Source organism: Schistocerca nitens, chromosome 2, assembly GCF_023898315.1.
Source record: "Schistocerca nitens isolate TAMUIC-IGC-003100 chromosome 2, iqSchNite1.1, whole genome shotgun sequence".
Lineage (NCBI taxonomy): Eukaryota > Metazoa > Arthropoda > Insecta > Orthoptera > Acrididae > Schistocerca > Schistocerca nitens.
This window is the reverse complement of record NC_064615.1, coordinates 256,957,107-256,977,092: the sequence shown is the minus strand read 5'-3', so window position 1 is coordinate 256,977,092 and position 19,986 is coordinate 256,957,107. Positions and strand designations below refer to the sequence as shown.

At 39.9% G+C, this 19,986-nt stretch overlaps 1 protein-coding gene across 1 annotated transcript in view; it reads right to left on the bottom strand.

Annotated features, from left to right (window-relative positions):
* Positions 1 to 8,602: 8,602 nt before the first annotated feature.
* The window catches only part of LOC126234964 (ATP-binding cassette sub-family C member 4-like), an 83,766-nt gene continuing 72,382 nt past the window's right edge, over positions 8,603 to 19,986 (bottom strand). The window contains exons 22-24 of the mRNA XM_049943702.1: positions 10,344 to 10,516; positions 8,981 to 9,110; positions 8,603 to 8,719 (exon numbers count right to left, since the gene is read on the bottom strand). Coding sequence (XP_049799659.1) covers positions 8,603 to 8,719; positions 8,981 to 9,110; positions 10,344 to 10,516 — 420 coding nt within the window. The remainder of the gene's footprint in view (positions 8,720 to 8,980; positions 9,111 to 10,343; positions 10,517 to 19,986) is intronic.

The window sequence follows — 19,986 nt, the reverse complement described above, 5'->3', positions numbered from 1 at the left end:
GTTGGATGAACAATTCACAGAAGTGTACCCGTGGAGGCCAATCAGCTCCTGATAGTGCCTGCACACGCTGTACATGGTATGGAAACAACTGGTTCTCCCGTAGCCCTCTCCATACAGTGACGTGGTCAACGTTACCTTGTACAGCAGCAACTTCTCTGACGCTGACATCAGAGTTATCGTCAACTGCACGAAGAATTGCCTCGTCCATTGCAAGTGTCCTCGTCGTTCTAGGTCTTCCCGAGTCACGAATCATAGGCTGGAATGTTCCGTGCTCCCCAAGACGCCGATCAATTGCTTCGAACGTCTTCCTGTTGGGACACGTTCATTCTGGAAATCTGTTTCGATACAAACATACCGCGCCACAGCTATTGCCCCGTGCTAATCCATACATCAAATGGGCATCTGCCAACTCCGCATTTGTAAACATTACACTGACTGCAAAACCACGTTCGTGATGAACACTAACCTGTAGATACTACGTACTGATGTGTTTGATGCTAGTACTGTAGAGCAATGAGTCTCATGTCAACACAAGCACCGAAGTCAACATTACCTTCCTTCAATTGGGCCAACTGGCAGTGAATCGAGGAAGTACAGTACATACTGACGAAACTAAAATGAGCTCTAACATGGAAACTAAGCGTTTCCGGACACATGTCCACATAACATCATTTCTTTATTTGTGTGTGAGGAGTGTTTCCTGAAAGTTTGGCCGTACCTTTTTGTAACACCCTGTATTTTGATGAATTATGCGAATTCATGCTGTTTGGAAACACGACATCCTCTGAAGGCGATCCCTTAGAGGGACTTCCTTTAAATGGGTATACCTATCATCTGGCTTCAATCTAAGAAAGGTGCAGCTCTAACACCAACTAATACAGGAATTTTTCCAGGATTTATGCCGCCGCCGCTGCCGCCTCCCCTTCCCATACCTATTGAGGTGCAGGCCATGCCTACTGAAACCCGATCTACTGATAGACCCAGCTGGCTCCACTGAAATGTGACCCATGCCCTCTGCCATCAGTATCCTCCCCAGCCCCATGTTAATGTGCCTAACAGCCACATTAAGTTGAGGCCGATTGTGATGCTGAAACAGTTGCATGAAGTGCACGTTTGTGCCACCAATTTGAGTAGCTATCTTTACCAGGTCACAACCTACATCATATTCCCCATCCCTATCAAGACTGTACCTTGCTGCACCCACTATCACTACCTGATCCTCCTTTGTAAAATTCCTACATAACTCCCCTATGCTGTCAGTCACCTGAGCCAATCCTGCACTAGGCTTCACAATGCTGGTGACCTGGTACTCACTCAACACTTCCAGCAACTGCTGGCCCACACCTCTACCATGTGAACTACCTACCAGCAGAAGCATCTTTCTTTTAGACTTTACAACTAACCTAGGTCTCCTAACTGCTGAGGACCGCTGCAAGTTCCCTACATCTACAGCTACAAGAGGCTCTTCTCCACTCACTGCTGACAGTTGGTCAAACCTATTGCATATAAGCGAAGCATAACTGTCAATACCTCCTCTCCTAGCTGCCTTCTTGTAAACTGCCAGTTCCCATTCCCCCACCACCTTTCACCCTCCTCAGCCTATCTAGTTCCTCCTCTGCACATTTAACTGCACCAGAAGGGCACAGATATAATGCTCCTGCTCCTCTACAAACTTATTTCTACTACAGATTCTGCATTCCCAAGAGCATCTCACTAGAATGCCCACTGGCTTCCTCACGGCATCCCCTCCCCCCAATGAAAATAATTTGAACAAATCCCACAACTTAACCCACTACTCACAAATCTACAACGAAGCCCACACTTCTCACTCATGGTAAAATTTTTCAGTTACTAGAGAGAGAGAGAGAGAGAGAGACCATCTTGAAAAAACTGCCCATGTAATTTAACTCCAGAGGTCTTTGTAGGGTGTGTCATCTGTTTCAGTATTTTGCAATATTTGCAAAACAAATAACTTTGCACAAATCAGTGAAACTGAAATTATGAAAATAATCACTAATACTGTTGCTAACATCTTAGATTTCTTTCCTTTACGGACTTTCTTCTAAAAGCTTAGCTGGGAACAGTTACTGATTACCAAGCTTACTCAGAGCAGTGCTGCCAAACACACTACTGAGAAGACTTTGAAAGAAGAAACTAAAGTGATACTTCATTGTTGCTTCAGTAATACAGCAACTTTATGTAGTAAAAGTGCTACAAAAACAGTCATATGCTATTTATTTGGATTAGATACTACTTAGTAATTTATGTAAACAATCTTTATGGTCTCCTGTTCTGGTGTCAGTAGGGTGTAACATCTGAGTAGTTTATTCAGCATTCAGCATTGTTGGCTGGAAGTCTTACTTTTTGATGAGTCAGTGTTACATGCCACAGCTAAACATGTCTGGGTGATTGAACCTTTCAAAGAAAGTGAAACCAATGGTGGCTATGGTCTTCTTGTCTCCAGGAACAGATAATTTTTGAGGGCTAAAATTTCACAACTTCCAGTAGTGACGTGCCAGCAGATTACTAATGAATCTCAGTGTTCCTTTCATCAGTAACTTTTTACTTACTACCATGAATCTGGCACAATACCAGAAGGAAAAACCAAGTCTAATTGCCAAATGATTGTGACAATATTAGTACAAAGAAGGTATGTGTTATTTTCTTTGCTGATGCCAAAAAGTGAGTAAGATTCATTGAAAATAGAATCATGACAACACAACCATGCTGAAATGTTATAGCTTGCTTGGAGTAATCGGGTTCAAATGGATGTAGATACTACTAGTAGTGAATTAGGCTTGTCCAAGAATGATTACCCTGATCTCTGGACTGAAGCGAATGTATTGTACAACTTGAAATTTTATAATCAAGAGTTTTAAACACACAACGTGCAACAAAGTAGACAGAGGTGCTGTCTGTCTTAACTGTTATGTAGATCTTGTAGTGCCTCGAGAACCGCAGGGTAAATTCTAGAGACACACTGTGTTTTAAGTACGAGAGTGGAGATGTGTGTACTGCGCCCCCGGTTTTTGTGTGTGCAGGATGAACGTCTATCGGGAGACTACTGCGGTTGTGGCAGTCTATCAACACAGACAAGTGTGTCACTCACGCCAAGAAGCTGTACGTGACGTACAAGAAGCAAGCACGCGTTACTTGATGGTGTAATGATTGTAATTGTTATGAACAAACTAAATATGGTTTGACAAGAGACTTAATTCGACTGTTAGACTTGCTAGAAGCAAGAACTGTCTGAATTTCTGGTGGTTATTAAACTCACGGCATTGTAAATATACTTAATTGTATGTGACGGTTAAGACTCAATTGCCTTGCAAGAAAATATATACTTATGACAGAATTTTGGAAAAAGGAATGTACCAGAACTGAACTGAAAGTATTGTGAGAGTACCTAGTTATTTCACGAGAGCGCACGCACACACACACACACACACACACACACACACACACACACACACACTAATGAAATTTGTCATAGCTAATCCATCATAGTATCATAGCTTTGGGAATAATGGCAGTATTGTTAACCACCATATAGAGGAGAGACTGAGTCAGACAAACACGGAAAAAAGACTCCCATAAATGTTGAGCTTTCGGCCTAACAGCCTTTTTCTAAATTTGAGAATAACGACCTCTATTGTAACAACAGTAGAGAAAAAATGACATTATTATCTATCATTAAAGCTGTCAGTGGTTTTAAAAAAGTCAACATGCAGTAATAAAATTTTTTGACCATTTGTCCAGTAATACAAAATACCTGACAGGTAGCACAGCAAGTTTTAAACCTAACCTAAAATAATTTCTCCTGGAACAATTCCTATTCCACAGTTGAATTTTTTTAAGTGGTCACCTGTAATAAAGCCCTAGCTTTAATTGTAGGTGTATTGACAAAAAAAAATGTTCATTAATGTTAACACCCATCACCTATATGTATACCTTGTAAACTGACGTGGTCTGCATTTCAATAACTAATGTTCAAGTGATCGATTGAACATTTAACTAAATAAAAAAAATTTAATTATATGAATTACTGAAGTTAACAGAAACCATTGTTAAACTCTCATGGGTTTAGTATGCTATAGCAACATTCAAAAAGGTTATGATGTTTACAAGCCCTGTCTTTATCTGGAAGCAGTAAAAGCTGTAGTGTTCTAGAAGGAAAGAATCCTTATTTCTGTTGGTCATGTAGGGCTCTTACTCAGCACTTTCATTTAGTTCCTTCCATCAGCCTTTCATTTCTGCCATAGAGTTCACATACTCTGAAGTCATAGAATGTGCTACTTTAATAAATTGCTCCATACAACAGATGGTTTGTGTCACAAAGCAATTTGTATTTCTTATAAGCCATTCGTATTACAAAACTTTATTTAAATATTAGTTGCTGGATAATATATCAAATATTAAACCTTAAGCTAAGTGTTTGTCAGTCTATAACATCACAAACATTAAGTAAACTTTTATTAACAAAATCAGTAAGGGTAGGGGCCCATAAGAACTTAAAATTCAAGTTAACTTCTATCAGATCCAAGTTACACACAACCATAACTGATTAATAATTTACATCCATTTTAAAACGATGAAGACATTGTAACATATGCCTTTGTATAAATATTAGAAAGTATTTGTTGATTCCCATTAATTTAATGGGATCTTTTGTGTATACAAGAGAAATTAGAAGCTTATTTTATAAATAATGATTTCTTACTTTTACACTCTTCTCCTGAGTATGTTTAAATCTTCAGTAACTTAAGGTTGCTCATGGAAAGCACTTCCAACACAATTAAAACACCAAATATTTCTGAACCACAGTAGCTTGTATCCTTTAAAATGTTCTTAAAATAATGAAAGCAAGATGCTCATAATTTTCTAAAAAGTTAGTTTGATTGTGAGAAGTTGACACAAATGAGCTTATTTATTTGGCACTGACTATCTACACACCCTGCTATGTGTGATTACATTTTAGTTTGGATGTCTAGTGTCAAGTTCCTCTTATTTATTGTACTGAAGAATCAGACAGTGAACTCTGATAACACTGGCCCAGTGGTAGCACTACGTATGCCACCAAAAAAAATACTGTTCTGTCTCCATAGTCTTCAAATTATCCTCAGGGACCTGTGGTAGCACTGCAACAGTTAACATACATCATACAGTTGATAGCAAAAGTGATCAGTAGTTTATTAGCTGAACCAAGCAATCTTTGATGGCTTGAGTTGCACATTAAAGTGAAGTGTCTAGTTTTTAATTACTGTAAAGGTTTAATTCAGCTTGTTTTGTGGTGAGCAGTTAAGTGTGCGTGCCAACCTTTTCATGAAATGTTCTTTAATTTTAAAAATATTTAATTTTGCCATTTAGCAGATTTTTAATGTCAAATAGTTGTTGAGGCATAAGTTCCTGCTTAAGTAAGGCAGTAAACATTGTGCTAGTGTTACACAGCTTTTGAACTTCTCAAAATAGTGTTTCTACAAAACCATTTGTCATACAGAAAGGTGGATTGTTCCCATCTGCTATGTTTTTTATATTTCCATAAGTAACCAATGTTTTTTGCTGATAGTTGTATTATTTTCAATTCAAAAATCTATTAGCATGTGATACTTACATGAAAATATCAAGATCATAATTAGATAACTACACTTTAATATATTGTTCAGACCACAATTTTCGTTATGTTCACACTGATGCAATTTGTTTTCATAAGGGTACTCCCAATTTGAAAATATAATTAATTGAAGTCGGTACAACAACTCGCAACCTGCAGAACCCTACGAGCTAATCATTATATTTGAGAAAAGTGACTCACACCAATAGAAAGTCTGGCAGTGTCACTTTCCTATGAAGTACCTTGAATCACTTCAAATTTAGTTCCATGGCAGATAATGTGACAACTATTGTTAGATTCTGAACTTACTACATACTATAGTAACTATTTTTTTATACAAAACGACATACAGCATTGATTAATTCACTGATTAATAATTTCTTGTAGCTTTTCCTAATTTTCAGTATGGCACTCATACATACAAATAAAGGGACCCACATTATGAAAGAATAATAGTATATGTGTATTTCCTGTAAGCCAAAATCATATTTGTTCTGGTAGTTTGTCCAGCCCTGCAAAATCCAGCCTAGCTCATTTTCGAAGTATAAGGTATTTATGGAACAACAGTTCCTTCTTACACCCATCCAAGTAGTAGGACTCCTCCCAAAATTGACAGTTCATGGTTTGAAAGCTCTCAAGGAAGACCTATGTTGCGTTGACTGACGCAGAATTATGAGTATGACCTATGCACTACTGTGCAATCTTTCTTAATCTTTCCTAACCTTACCTGGTTATTGCCCTCTCTGCCACTTTATACTTCAATTTCTGAATTCCATAAGTGATGAGAAATGTAAAACTCATCTCAACTCTCTCCTCCTCCCCCACCCTCTTTATCTTGCTCTTACTCTTACTGTTGTTGCAATCCTGTTTGTCAATATTTTCATTTATTTTACCACATGATCAAATGGTTCTGTAAGTCTTCCGAGATCTGTGATTACTGCCCTGAACACACAAATTTGAGAGAACAGGTCATATCTGAGTGTATGTGCAGGTGCCCATAGATTACAAAAATTAACAGTAATGCTAAGGGTGTAGTTAGTGACGTCATTCTTGTAGATTCTCTACATCAGCACAAAGCACGCGTGCCACTCCTCCCCCAGAAATCTAGCTAACTTTTTTACTATTCCAAAGAATGCAACGACACTGTGCATGCAACTGTTTACAACAAATCCAACTTGCCATCATAGGATGACATTTGAAAAGGCAGAGAGCATATATCTGTGTGTGAAATGCATCTCAGCATGTCTCAGTCAACCAACGGACCGAAACATGGCATGGTAAAGAAGTCCAAGGAATGGAACACACTACAGCAGTAAGGACAGTAAGGATAATATCTGTAGGATATTATACCTCGTCATAACAATTGAGGAAATGTTATTTGCTGAAGTTCGCCAGGGAGGAGTAAAGCCTCTGGTCGGCCCTAGAAAGCTGCCATTTGGGTATTCACATAGGTGGGGTAGGAGTCAGCAAACCGATAGCACACAGGAAATGGTCACTCAAGCACATCTCAGATAGTGGACCACTAAAGATGATGGGCAACAAAAAGGAACGTGGGTGCTTTTGTGTTAAGGGAGATGAGGTTAATTTGATTGAGATGGTCAGCCAAGAGGGGCATTTCTCTGACAGGTTCTGGGTGAATCCCAAAGGGTATGGTGCACATTAAAGTCACCGAGTAGCAGAAAGGTTTGAAGGAGTTGCCCAATAAGCTGGAAGTAGTCTGCCCTGGTGACACCAAATGATCGAGGGATGTGAACAGTACAAAAGGAGAAGGTCAAGCATGGAAGGAAGGAAAATGTGGACTGCAACAGCTTTAAGCTGGATAGTCAGGCAGATGGGTTGACTATGATCATCATCCTGGATGAGTAGCACGAGTCCTCCACGAGTTGGAATGCTGTCCTCAGGAGAAGGTGAAAGTGAAAGTGGAGCGGAAAGAAAAGTGAGGACTCAGTGTGGTCGTGAGGAAACAATTTTGTTTCCTGGAGGCAGAGAACAAGCAGACACTATTCCAAGAGCAGTGTTAAATCCTATTTGTTGGGTCTAACTCTGAATGCTTCATTGGAGGAGAGTCATGATGAGGAAAGAGGAGGGGGGGGGGGAATGAAGGGGGGTGTTCCGTCTGTGGTTACTGAGTGGCAGCCTTCAAAGTGAAGTCGAGGGCAGCGAAATGATTGGCAGTGCACACTGGTGACACTGAGGTTAGCCAGGTAGGGGTATCGTGGTGGCACAGCTGAAAACTATCTGAGTCAGCAAAGGAGAAGACCGCTTGCCTTAGTTTGATTTCTTGGAGCCTTTCCGGTTGGCAGAGAAAGACTCAGACTGTTTGTTGGCTCGAGGGATGTAAAAAGTCTTCATGGGAGTATTCCTTCTGTCCTTTACTAGGCCTGCCAGTTGTGTAGCAGCTGACTTCAGCCTGTGAGGCAAAAATTTGGTGGCTAGTTGCACAGCTGGTCGAGGAGACCGGGATGCTACCATGACACTGGGTGATTTTACAACCATTGTGCTGAATTTGAAGTCTCATTCTGCCTGCCCTTCTCATTTATCAAGTGAGATGTAGCAAGAACAGTACTTTATTTGCCAGATGGTAGAACACATGTTTTTCGACTAGCCAATACACAGGACAATCTTGGGTGGAGGCGACATGGTCGCCATTGCAATTGATACAGTGGGGAGTAGGCGGCAGACAATTGCCCTCATGAGCATTCCTACCACAGGTTACACATTTGGCCAGGTGTTGACAGGACATTTGAGTGTGGTTGTGATGATGACACTGGTAACACCAGTGGGGTAGCCCTGCAGTCACTGTCACTGTTCGCATTGCTCCTCCTGAGCTTATGATACAAATTTCATCGATCTTCCATCAGTATTATTGTTTAAAATTACAGGTAAGTCTAACTTATGATACAAATTTCACTAACCAAAGGCAAATGTAATGAATAGCTTTTTATGTGTGACAGTAACTGCTGAGAGTGTTGTATATTATAAAACATTCATTCATACCTCCTCTGCTACTGTATACAATTGGTCTGCCATTGTTTTTCCAGTCTGTTGCACCATCCTGAAGAAGATCCCCTTCTTGTTTTGCAGCAGTATGTACGGGTGGTCAAATTCCTTAAAAATTTAACAAAAACAATTTGAGTATTTTTTTCAGAAAAGCAGATGTTTTAAATTCAAGATGCAACTTCAGTACTTTGATTAAACTAGAAAGTGAAGCTACCATATGATGATCTCATTGCACATGAACATGGTAAGCCGAGGTCAAATCAAGTTAAACCCTCACTCAAATAATGTGAGAGTATTTAATTCATTGTTTTGTTTGTGCAGTTATGCAATGATGATGACTAGCATATTGGAAATAGTTGTAATACTTACAACAACACTTCCAGAATCCATTACAAGCACTTTGTCACTGTCCATGACTGTGTGCAAACGGTGGGCAATTGTCAACACTGTGCAGTCCACAAATTTCTCTCTGATGGTATGTTGTATGAACTCATCAGTTCTGGAAAGGAATATATTTCTGTTGCTTTATCAAATCTAATACTACATAAAAACTTTGTCTCACCGGAATTATTGTCTTATGGCATTTAATTATTGGAGGGCTGTTTCAATGTGTTCCTTTGAAAAATAATTGAAACATGCATCAAGACATTTCACACACTAGGAGAGGAGACAATCAATTCCTATTTTGTAGAGTGCAGACGGCTGCTGACAGTTCACAACAGCACCCACTTTCACGCCTTACAAACTGACATACATGAGTTTGTTCAGGCTGTCAAAGATGTGAAAATCACAGTGTGAAAGACCCGGGTTGCAAGGAGCACATTACAGTGTTTCCTAGCCAAATCGCTGAATCACAGCCTTCATCCAGTTGTGTCTATGGGGGAAGTAATTATCATGCAGCATGGCAATTCAGTCTGACAGCATTACTGGGCATTTTAACTTTATCATGCATCACACTTTAGGATCTCAATGAGCAGAAGGCCCGTGCAGTCTCAACTTTGTTGTTCTTTGCCCGGGGAGACGTGGGATGTTTTCAGCATTGACTTTGCTGTTTGTTGTCTGAATGTTGTATGACAGAATCATCCTGTTGCATGGTAACACCAACTCCCACACTTCAGCAATTTGGTTGAGAAACACTAACATCCTCAGTGCAGGCCAGATCATTTGCTATGTGCTTTTCATGTCTTGATGCACATTGACTGTTCACCAGTTTTTCAACATTCACAATGGGGAAAAGCAGCATTTGACATCATGCTAACTGTACCTTTGGTCTTTGTAATTGGGAATGTTATTAAACATCACTGTAATGAACAGAGTAGGCTAACATGGCTGGATAGCAGAGTTAAAATTCAACCATAGAAATATACAACCATAGATATATGTGAAAATCTTACTAGTTGTCCAGGGTTGTTTTGGCCATTAAAATTGAATAATATTTGAAAGTAAATCCATTGATATCACATCGGTATTTTACAATAAGTGAAAAATGTTTCCTGTAAATGTGGCACATTTCAAGAACGTACTGTAGTGAATTGCCAGCTTCAACAAATTGAAAAAAGTGCCATCAAAAGCCCATTCTTCCTCTTCCATAAAATTTCTGCTATAGTACTTTTCATTCTAAACAAAACAACTGAAATAATATTTTGCAGGAATCAAGTAAGAGCAGCTGACATTCAATCTTTAACAAGAGCAACTGTGATAACACTGAAAATCACTTAGTTATGTATTTCACCTGGGGTCAACATTAGCTGTAGCTTCATCCAGTATCAGTATCTTGTTTTTCCTGATTATTGCTCTTGCTAAGCAAACTAGTTGCTTCTGCCCAGCACTAAAATTTGATCCACCTTCTGTCATCTGCCAACTGAGACCATTCTCAGATTCTATTACTGTATCTTTCAGATCCACCTGAAAACAAAATTAGAATGACAGTAGCACACTTGGTCTGTGGAGCAAGTAATTGTGTTGTGATTGCTCTGAGAAACTAAATCCAGGTGTTTTGATTAGATACAGTTATAAAATGTGATTTCACAATATGGACAAGTATTTTAACTTACCTTATTACAATGCTGTTATGCATCTCTTTGGTATGTAGAATGTTCATACAATTTTTTGTGCTACTCATCCTTTCTGAAAGTACATTTGCATAAATATGCTTATTGCTGATAGTTAACAAGAGAAAGACACTAATTGTGTAGCTATTTATTGATTATTAGTCTTTAAATGCCACCATGAAAAATTACTTTGTGTATGGGACATGGTTGGCTTTTTTTGTTCATATACATCTGTTAATATGGATTAGAGACATCAGACTTGCTGTTTCATTATTGACAAATGATTATTTACCACCACCACCCCTCAAGTGTCATCTCTGTATTACTGGATATATTACAGAAAGAAATGCTATTATGGGTTATTACTATGAGATGGAGAGAACTGTTTGCTAGAATTTACAGTGGATAGTCAAATGAAAATGAGACTGATGAAAAAGTAAACTATATTATTCAAAAAGTAATTGCCATAATTAAATACATTTATGCCACTGTGAGACAAGACAAGGGCTTCATGGAAAAATTTTTTACAATTGCCTCTGGAAGCCAGGTGTGCACCTCTCTGCCTGAAGCAAATAGTCTTCAGGACTCCAAAAACATGGAAATCACACAGGAAGAGAAAGACTGCATAGATTATGTATAAGAGCTTCCCAGAAAAATTTCCGCAGCATCGTCTAAACAACCTTGGCAATATGTGGGTGGGCATTATCTTGCAACAGAATGATGGTGTCCATGAACATTTCTGGGCGTTTGGACTGGACACATTTCAGTTTCTGCAAAGTGACCACATGCCGTGTTCGTTAATTGTGGCACGTTGTTCCAGAAAGTCAATGAGTAGAGGGCCCTTTCAGTCAAAGAGAGATGTCATTATGGTGCACCGAAAGCTGGCGTGTACAGCTTTCAATTGTTTTCATGGCAGTGAATCTGTGTGCTTTTATTGTGGCTCTGACATTTGCTCTCCAGCTCAAAATGATGACACCATGCTATTTTAATATTTTTGGAGCCCAGAAGAAAGACATTCATTGCTGTCTATTCACTTGATGATGAGGTGTATGCCAGGGTACAAATATGGTTCCAAGGGCAACCACAAACATTTTTCCATGAAGGCATTGTCTTGTCTCTCAATGGGATGAATATATCCACAATTATGGTGAAATGTATCCACAGTTATGGTGATTACTTTTGAAATAATTATCAGTTTACTTATGCTTTTCCATCTCTCTCTTCATTTGACTGCCCCTTATACAATCAGGAAGTAGAATTCATGGTACTGCCAACAAGCATACAAAAGAAATTACCATATGTTTGGAACTGTTTCTCAGGGAGACCATACTCCCACTCTGTTTTTCATTATTTGCTTTTTATTTTTCGTCTTAATTCTCCTTCCCTCCTTACTCTTTTACTATTTATTGTACTGTTTGCCTCATTTCTCCTCATAATCCATCTTTACTTTTAACTCTGTCATTGGTAGCATTGTATCAGCTTCTATCCAGATATGATCATCTCCTCTGAAACCACATTTTCGTATTATCTCATTCTCATTACACAAGATATGTGCCTGTCATCATGATACTCGGTGACCTGACCTTTCTTTATCAGAAAGAGAAAGCACAGTGAAAAAGGTGACAAAGTATTTCAATAAACAGATATGGCACAAATGAATTCTTTCCATTTTTGATAATCCCTACCAAGAAGAACAAAGATCACAATGAATTTCTGTATTATGATCGTAGATAGATTATAGCCATTTTTTCCTTCAAATTTAATAATGTATGCAGGTATATCGGTATCTCAGTATTGGTAATATTAATTCACAAACAAAATTAAACCACATTTTTTACAATTAACGACATTCTACACTTACATATAGGAAAAAGATCAACCAAATATTTTTGGATTCCTGTTTGAGGAATCTTAACCAAAAATGGAGTATCCATAGTTTATTTTCTTTTCTCTAGGTTTGTCTGAATCATTTCCACCTCCCTTTCTTTAACTCTTTCCTCTACTTGCACAATTTGTGCACCCTCTAGCATACCCTGGCCCATTTCTCTGTCTTTAAATTATTTTTTTGGTTTCTTTCTTCAGTTTATCTGAAGCACGAGAGAAGTTCTTCATTTCTTCTTAGATAGAATGAATTCTTTTTCATTTCTTTCAGAGTAGTTCTCTTTTTTTTCAAGTTCTATTTCTTTCACATTTTTCTTTATAAACAGTATAATTAGAATCATCTTGCTGCCCATACTTAAATAGCTGAGGCTCTGGACACAGAAAGAAAATTCCAGAAGTCAAAACAATGTTTAAAAAGCTTTTGGTCATCTCTGCCTTTTCTTATGTATGTTTCCAGATGGAATATTCTCTCTTTGTGCCCGTATTTCCAAGGGTCAGTAACAGAAGCCTTTTGTTACTTTAAAATCTATGGATGATATTCTTGAGATGTGCTGCTGCCAGTAATCGTCAGTACCATTGTTGTCTAAATGTGGGTTGTCATTTTCTTACTGTAGAACTTTCCACTTGTGTACTAAATAATTTTGCCAGATGTGACGAAGCAAGCTGGGATAGTTTTAATTCCCCTCATTTTGCCATCTGCCTACTTCAATTCGTTTTTTTCATTTTTGAAAAAATTATCATTAACATACGCGAGTATAATCTGCATTTTCATAAAAGAGAAAGACTGGCCCTCATTTTGAAAGAATGTAACACCAGATCTAATTTTGTGCTTAGTTTTATGTGTATAATTGATCTTCTAATTTATTTCAATTGTTCCTAGTTAGTATCTTTTGTTATAGGGTGAAATCAGTAATTGTTTCGTAACAAATTCTGACATATAAACAAATATAAATTCTATACTAATTATAAACATTTGTAAGACTAGTAATCTTAAAGTATCTATTTGGCTCTATTTAAAAACATGTTAGCAAAGCCAGCCCTTAATTAATTCCAAAGTAATTGACAGTTTTGCCAAAGTATTGTTTGCATAACAATATTTGCTAATTTCATGATTTAAACAAATAATTTGGCCCAACTCTTACAGTAGAAGAAACTTAAAAGGAATGAATTTTTTTGATGTGTTCAATTAATGAGTTAAGTTTCAATTGTAATTTCTGTAAATTAAACTTTGAACAATGTTTAGTAATATTGTTATGATATGTAAGGGCGATATGTAAGGGCCCGATTTTTGGTCATGAGACAGTCAGTCCAAGGCCGAGTTTCAGACAAGGAACCTGTGTTGGTTAGAACAACAATGCTTAAACTTCACTGTAGAGTAAGTGTTAAACAATCAGGCCATGTGTAAAAACAATAACAGTGTCTGCTCCATATATACCTTTCTATTCTTCAAGAACTGGAACTTTGTGGTTAGGTTTTTACTGCTCGTAGATGTTCAATAGTTAACTATTGTTGCAGCATGCGGAGGTTGCCTGCAGACTATTGAGGTTTATCGAAGGTTAAACAATAGTGCACTGGCCATATCATTGTGTATTATTGGGGGGCTACAAACAGCAAAAGTAAGACACTAAAACATAACTGTGGATCTGTTGGCTACATTATTTACCGTCATCAGTGTCCAAATTACAAACCCCATTCTTCAACCAGTGTAGCAACGCAGTACGTCTACCCCGAGGACAACAAACAAAATAAAGGAAGCAGGTGGAACCACTACACAGACATAACAGCATCACTTTTGCAACCTTCAAAATATCAACACAGCTTCTATTCTCTGAATAGATAATACCAGTCTAGAATCTTAAAACTTTTTGGTGGTGCACTTGATAAGCGCACCTTTTCTATCGCATGTTTGAAGCTGCAGTGCAATGTTTTGGGCATTCTTTAGGAAACATAACTTGTCACAGTCTTCCAGTTTACTAAACTCTTCATTTGCTTGCCCACTAACAACTTGTAACCTGATAACATAATGTAAATTCATTATGAAGGACTTGAAAAAGTCAATTTTTCTCATTGTGGAAACTGTCAAAATGTGAGCTGGAAAGGTTGAGATGTGTTTTCAATTTCTGTAGGCAGTATGTGAATCAAAGATGTTTGACTCTGAAAACTGTGTGAACTTGCTAATAGTTCTTCAGATGAAACTGTGATCCTCCCCACCACCAGCTTTTCTGAACTCTGCTTATGGGAGTGATCCTTACAATACATTCTCCACTCCTGAAATTATTTCAGCCCCAACTTACAGTAACCTATTGTCCTTACATTCTGCACCCAGCAGGCTCCTATGTTAAATACAATTTCCCGTACTTCGCATCACAGTAACACTTTGCAGACAACTGGCAGAATGTCACCAGTACGGAAAATGCTGAACTTATGAAAATATTTGTCCTAGGCTGTTTTGAATTGAATGGGATTCAAACTCACTATTTGCACTGTGTTTGGTTTCTTGGTGCGGTCCAAATTCCTGTACTGTTGCAGGCATTGTTAGTTCATCCAGGATTTTGTGCTTTTTTGGTGTCTTTTTGGAGGAGGAGGAGGGGGGGGGGGGGGCACCAATTTCTGGGTACACCAGCCACAACAAGTAACTTACAGTGGATTACCAAATAAGAATAAAATACATTTTATAAGTAAAAAAAAATATTTAGGCAGTACTTATTGACAATATTATGTAAAGGATAGATTACTACTCACCATATAGAGGAGGCAACATCTCTATATGGTGAGTAGCGATCTATCCTTTAAGTAATATTGTCATTATTCCATCCTTGGTTTTCCATTGTTTGATCTTACTCAGTATTTGTGTGTGCATAGGAGTCAGTGCCAGAGGCACCAGTGTGACCAAGTTGCTTGGTGTGAACAGCAATATAATGTTAAACTGAAGAGTACACACTACACTCTAAGCACCTTTTGAAATTCTAACCCCACAGTATAGTGAATCAAGAGAATTAGTCATGTATAATTTAAGTACTTGGTTCAGAAATGTCACTTGCTATTTATGAATGGTGTTTACTTGGCAAAGAAGTGCTGTACAATTTCATTCTGTTCCAGAGCCATGAAGTTGCCATAGATTACTGAAATTTACAGGTTTGTTACCATTGTTTTCTCTGCTATTTGAAGAAAACTTTACTATCCATAATTCTTGCAGTGATTTCTACTTTCACTTTGTTTCAGGTAACTTCAGAAATTACATTTGTTCCTCAGGTGCATGTAATTAGAAAGATTTCGCAATAGTGAGCATTCTGCTATTTCCTAAATCAGTTCATCTGATGTGCCATACTGACAAATAGCACACGGAAACATTGGTAAAAATTTAAGTGCATAATGAAAAAAGCTTATTCAAACTAGTTAGATTTTAGTTTTATAGATGAACTTCTACAGTTTACTTGTTATTGGTGAACACTTCCATCATGTGTAGTTTTAAGAATCTTCGCCTTTTGTGTAATCTAAGTTGTGGCTAGTCATACACTGGACTGTGGTTTAGTGATTGTCAGCTACATGAAGTCTTGAAGCAGTGGCTCATTACTTACTAGCAGTAATGTGTTAACTAGAAATCTACAAAATGCCTATTTACTACAGAATTTTGAGTGTATAAATTGTGTCAGAAAAGGTGACAATTCTCAACAATATTTTGCTGATACATAACACTTCATTTTCTTCCTGAAACTGATACTCTCAACTGTAAGTTATAAAATAAGATGTGAAGTGTAAAGGTACAGCTCGTGGAGGTGCTTTTATTTTGTATGTGGTGAACTGCATCAAGGGAAGACATTGATGTTCAACATGGGACAGCAATCACAACAACTTCGTGAGAGGAAATACACTATGCGATCAAAAGTATCCGGACACCTGACTGAAAATGACTTACAAGTTCCTGATGCCCTCCATCAGTGATGCTGGAATTCAATATGGTGTTGGCCCACCCTCAGCCTTCATGACAGCTTCCACTCTTGCAGGCATAAGTTTAACCAGGTGCTGGAAGGTTTCTTGAGGAATGGCAGCCCATTCTTCGTGGAGTGCTGCACTGAGGAAAGGTATGCATGTCAGTTGGTGAGGTCTGGTACAAAGTGGGTGTTCCAAAACATCCCAGAGGTGTTCTGTACGTTTCAAGTCGGAACTCGGCAGGTCAGTCCATTACATGGATGTTATTGTCATGTAATCACTCTGCCACAGGCCATGCATTGTGAACATGTGCTCGAGCATGCAGAAAGATGCAATCACAATCCCCAAATTGCTTTTTAACAGTGGGAAGCAAGAAGGTGCTTAAAACATCAATGTAGGTCTGTACTGTTATAGTGCCACACTAAACAACAAGGAGTGCAAGCTGCCTCCATGAAAAACACTACCACACCATAACACCACCACCTCTGAATTTTATTGTTGACACTATACACGCTGGCAGATAACTCACCGGGCATTTGCCATACCCACACCCACACCCTGCCATTGGATTGCCACATTGTGTACCATGATTTCTCACTCCACACAACATTTTTGCACTGTTTCAATCATCCAATGTTTATGCTCCTTACACCAAGCGAGGTGGTGTTTGGCATTTACCAGCATGATGTGTGGCTTACGAGCAGTCTCTCAACCATGACATCCAAGTTTTTCTCACCTCCTGCCTAAATGTTATAGTACTTTCAGTGGATCCTGATGCAGTTAGAAATTCCTGTGTGATGGTCTGGATAGATGTCTGCCTATTACACTTTACGACCCTCTTCAACTGTCTGCAATCTCTGCCAAATCAACAGACGAGGTCGGCCTGTATGCTTTTGTGCTGTGCGTGTTCCTTCACATTTCCACTTTACTATCACATCGGAAACAGTGGACCTAGGGATGTTTGGGAGTGTGGAAATCTCATGTACAAAAGTATGACATGTGACACCCAATCACCTGACCATGTTTGAGGTCCACAAGTTCTGCGGAGTGCCCAATTCTGCTCTCTCACGATGTCTAATGACAAGTGAGGTTGCTGATACGGATTGGTTTGGTTGTTTGAGGTTTAAGGGACCAAACAGCAAGGTCATCAGTCCCTTGTTTCAAATATGCTCCATTCCACTAATGGGACATCTCAGGAAAGTCAGAACAATAAAACGGAAAAAGTTAAAAACGTAAAAGGGCAGTCAAGTTGTCATTGGTAAAAAACAAAATGGGGGAAGTCAGCAAGAGAACGAACCCAACACTATGCTGAAGCAGCATAGGCAAGACCACCTGTGACTTAAAAGGTACAACTGCTATAATGCAGAAAGTACGTATGGGAATAGAAAGACTAACCAAGCCTCAAAAAAAGGGTAAAAACAGAGTAAAAGGGGAAGAAAAGAGGATTTCAGTCTGGGAGGTGAATCGGGAATCTCCGAACACTGCTTACACTGGGAGACACCCAAACACTCACTGCCCTGCCCCAACACCAGAGAGATTAAAAACCTTAAAACTGAGAATAAAAACCACTTTTCCGAAGGAAACTGAGAACCAGAGAGACCATCCGGGAATCGTCAGCCAACATCAAAGGTAAAGTGTGGGGGAGTCTGTACTTAGCACGGAGAGCCAAAAGAAGGGGGCATTCAACCAAAATGTGGGTCACTGACTGGAAGGCTCCACAACCACATAGTGGGGGTGGCTCATCACGCAAAAGAAAACCATGGGTCAGCCTGATATGGCCAATGCGGAGAAGACACAGTGTGGTCGAGTCCTTTCGGGAGAGGCGAAAGGAAGAATGCCACGGGCCTGGTGTCACCTTAATTGCACGAAGTTTATTAGACAGGGAAGCAGCCTCCCAAGAATTGGCCCATGACTGCGCGAAGTGGGATTTGATGTGAAGCCGTAAATCCGCTGCAGGAGGGGTTACAGAAAACGGGGGGTAAGTGACTGCTCCCCCAGCCAAACTATCAGCGAGCTCATTACCCGGGATACCCACATGGCCAGAGACCCAAAGGAAGTCAATGGGACAAGCAGCACAGTGAATATCAGCGAGATGGTCATGGATGGCAGAGACCAAGGGATGGCGCAAAAAACACCGGTAAATAGCAAGAAGGCCACTCATCAAGTCCGTACATAACAAAACGCGGTTGTGTTGGGACTGTTTAATAAAGGTAAGGGCCTGGGAAATTGCCATCAATTCCGCAGTAAACACCCCACATGTAGGTGGCAGCAGATGACTTTCCATTCCAACAGACGACGTGAAGGCATACCCAACATGATCAGCAGATTTAGAGCCATCAGTGTAAAAAACAACAGCATCCCGAAACTCCCATAAAATTTGTCGGAAAAAGGAACGGAACACCACCGGGGGGATGGAATCTTTCGGACCTTGGTGGAGATCCATCTGAATTCGAGGCCGAGGAACTAACCAAGGAGGGGTGGAGGGGAGGGAGCGAGGAAGACAGGACAAAGAAGGAAGCTGAAAATCACGGCAAAGAGACGCAAGGCGCAGCCCAACTGGTAAACCTGCCCGAGGGCGGGAGTCAGGTGGGCGACGTCCATGGTCTGGGAACAGGATAGAATAGGAAGGATGAGTTGGAGAGGAACGGATAGTGAGTGCATAAGACACCAGAAGCTGGGACCGCCGAACAGAAAGGGGGGGGGGGGGATCCCAGCTTCAACCAGGAGACTATCAACAGGGCTAGTAGGGAAGGCACCGGTGGCCAAATGGATACCACGATGGTGGACTGGATCCAGCACATGCAGTGTGGAAGGAGCAGCTGAACCATAAACTTGACAACCATAGTCCAAGCAAGACAGAACTAGAGCACAATAAAGACGGAGAAGGAGGGAACGGTCCGCACCCCAAGAGGAGTGGGCAAGGAAGGGAAGGAAATTGAGTTTACGGAAACATCCTACCTTCAGGAGTCTGATATGGGGCAGCCAAGTGAGCTTTTTGTCGAAAAGAAGACCCAGGAAACGAAACTGTGAAACCACAGGCAATCGTTGTGCAGCGAGATAGAGCTCTGGATCAGGGTGGACCGTAGTACGGTGACAGAAGTGGACCACTCGCGATTTTAAAGGAGAGAATTTAAACCCGTGTGAGAGGGTCCACGCAGAGGCACGCCGTATAGCTACCTGGAGCTGCTGTTCTGCAGATGCCATCGAGGAGGATCTAACCCAAATGCAGAAATCATCCACATACAGGGCAGGGGCGACCAAGGGACCGACAGAGGCCACAAGTTCATCGATAGCAATGAGGAAAAGAAGGACACTCAAGACAGAACCCTGTGGGATGCCCGTCTCCTGGGTCCGTGGAGAACTACAAGCAGTACCAACCCGAACTCTGAATGACCGATGGATCAGGAACTGGCAGATAAAAATCGGAAGTGGGCCCCGAAGACCCCACTGATGAAGGGTAAGTAAGATGTGATGGCACCAGGCCGTGTCATATGCCTTGCGAAGGTCAAAAAA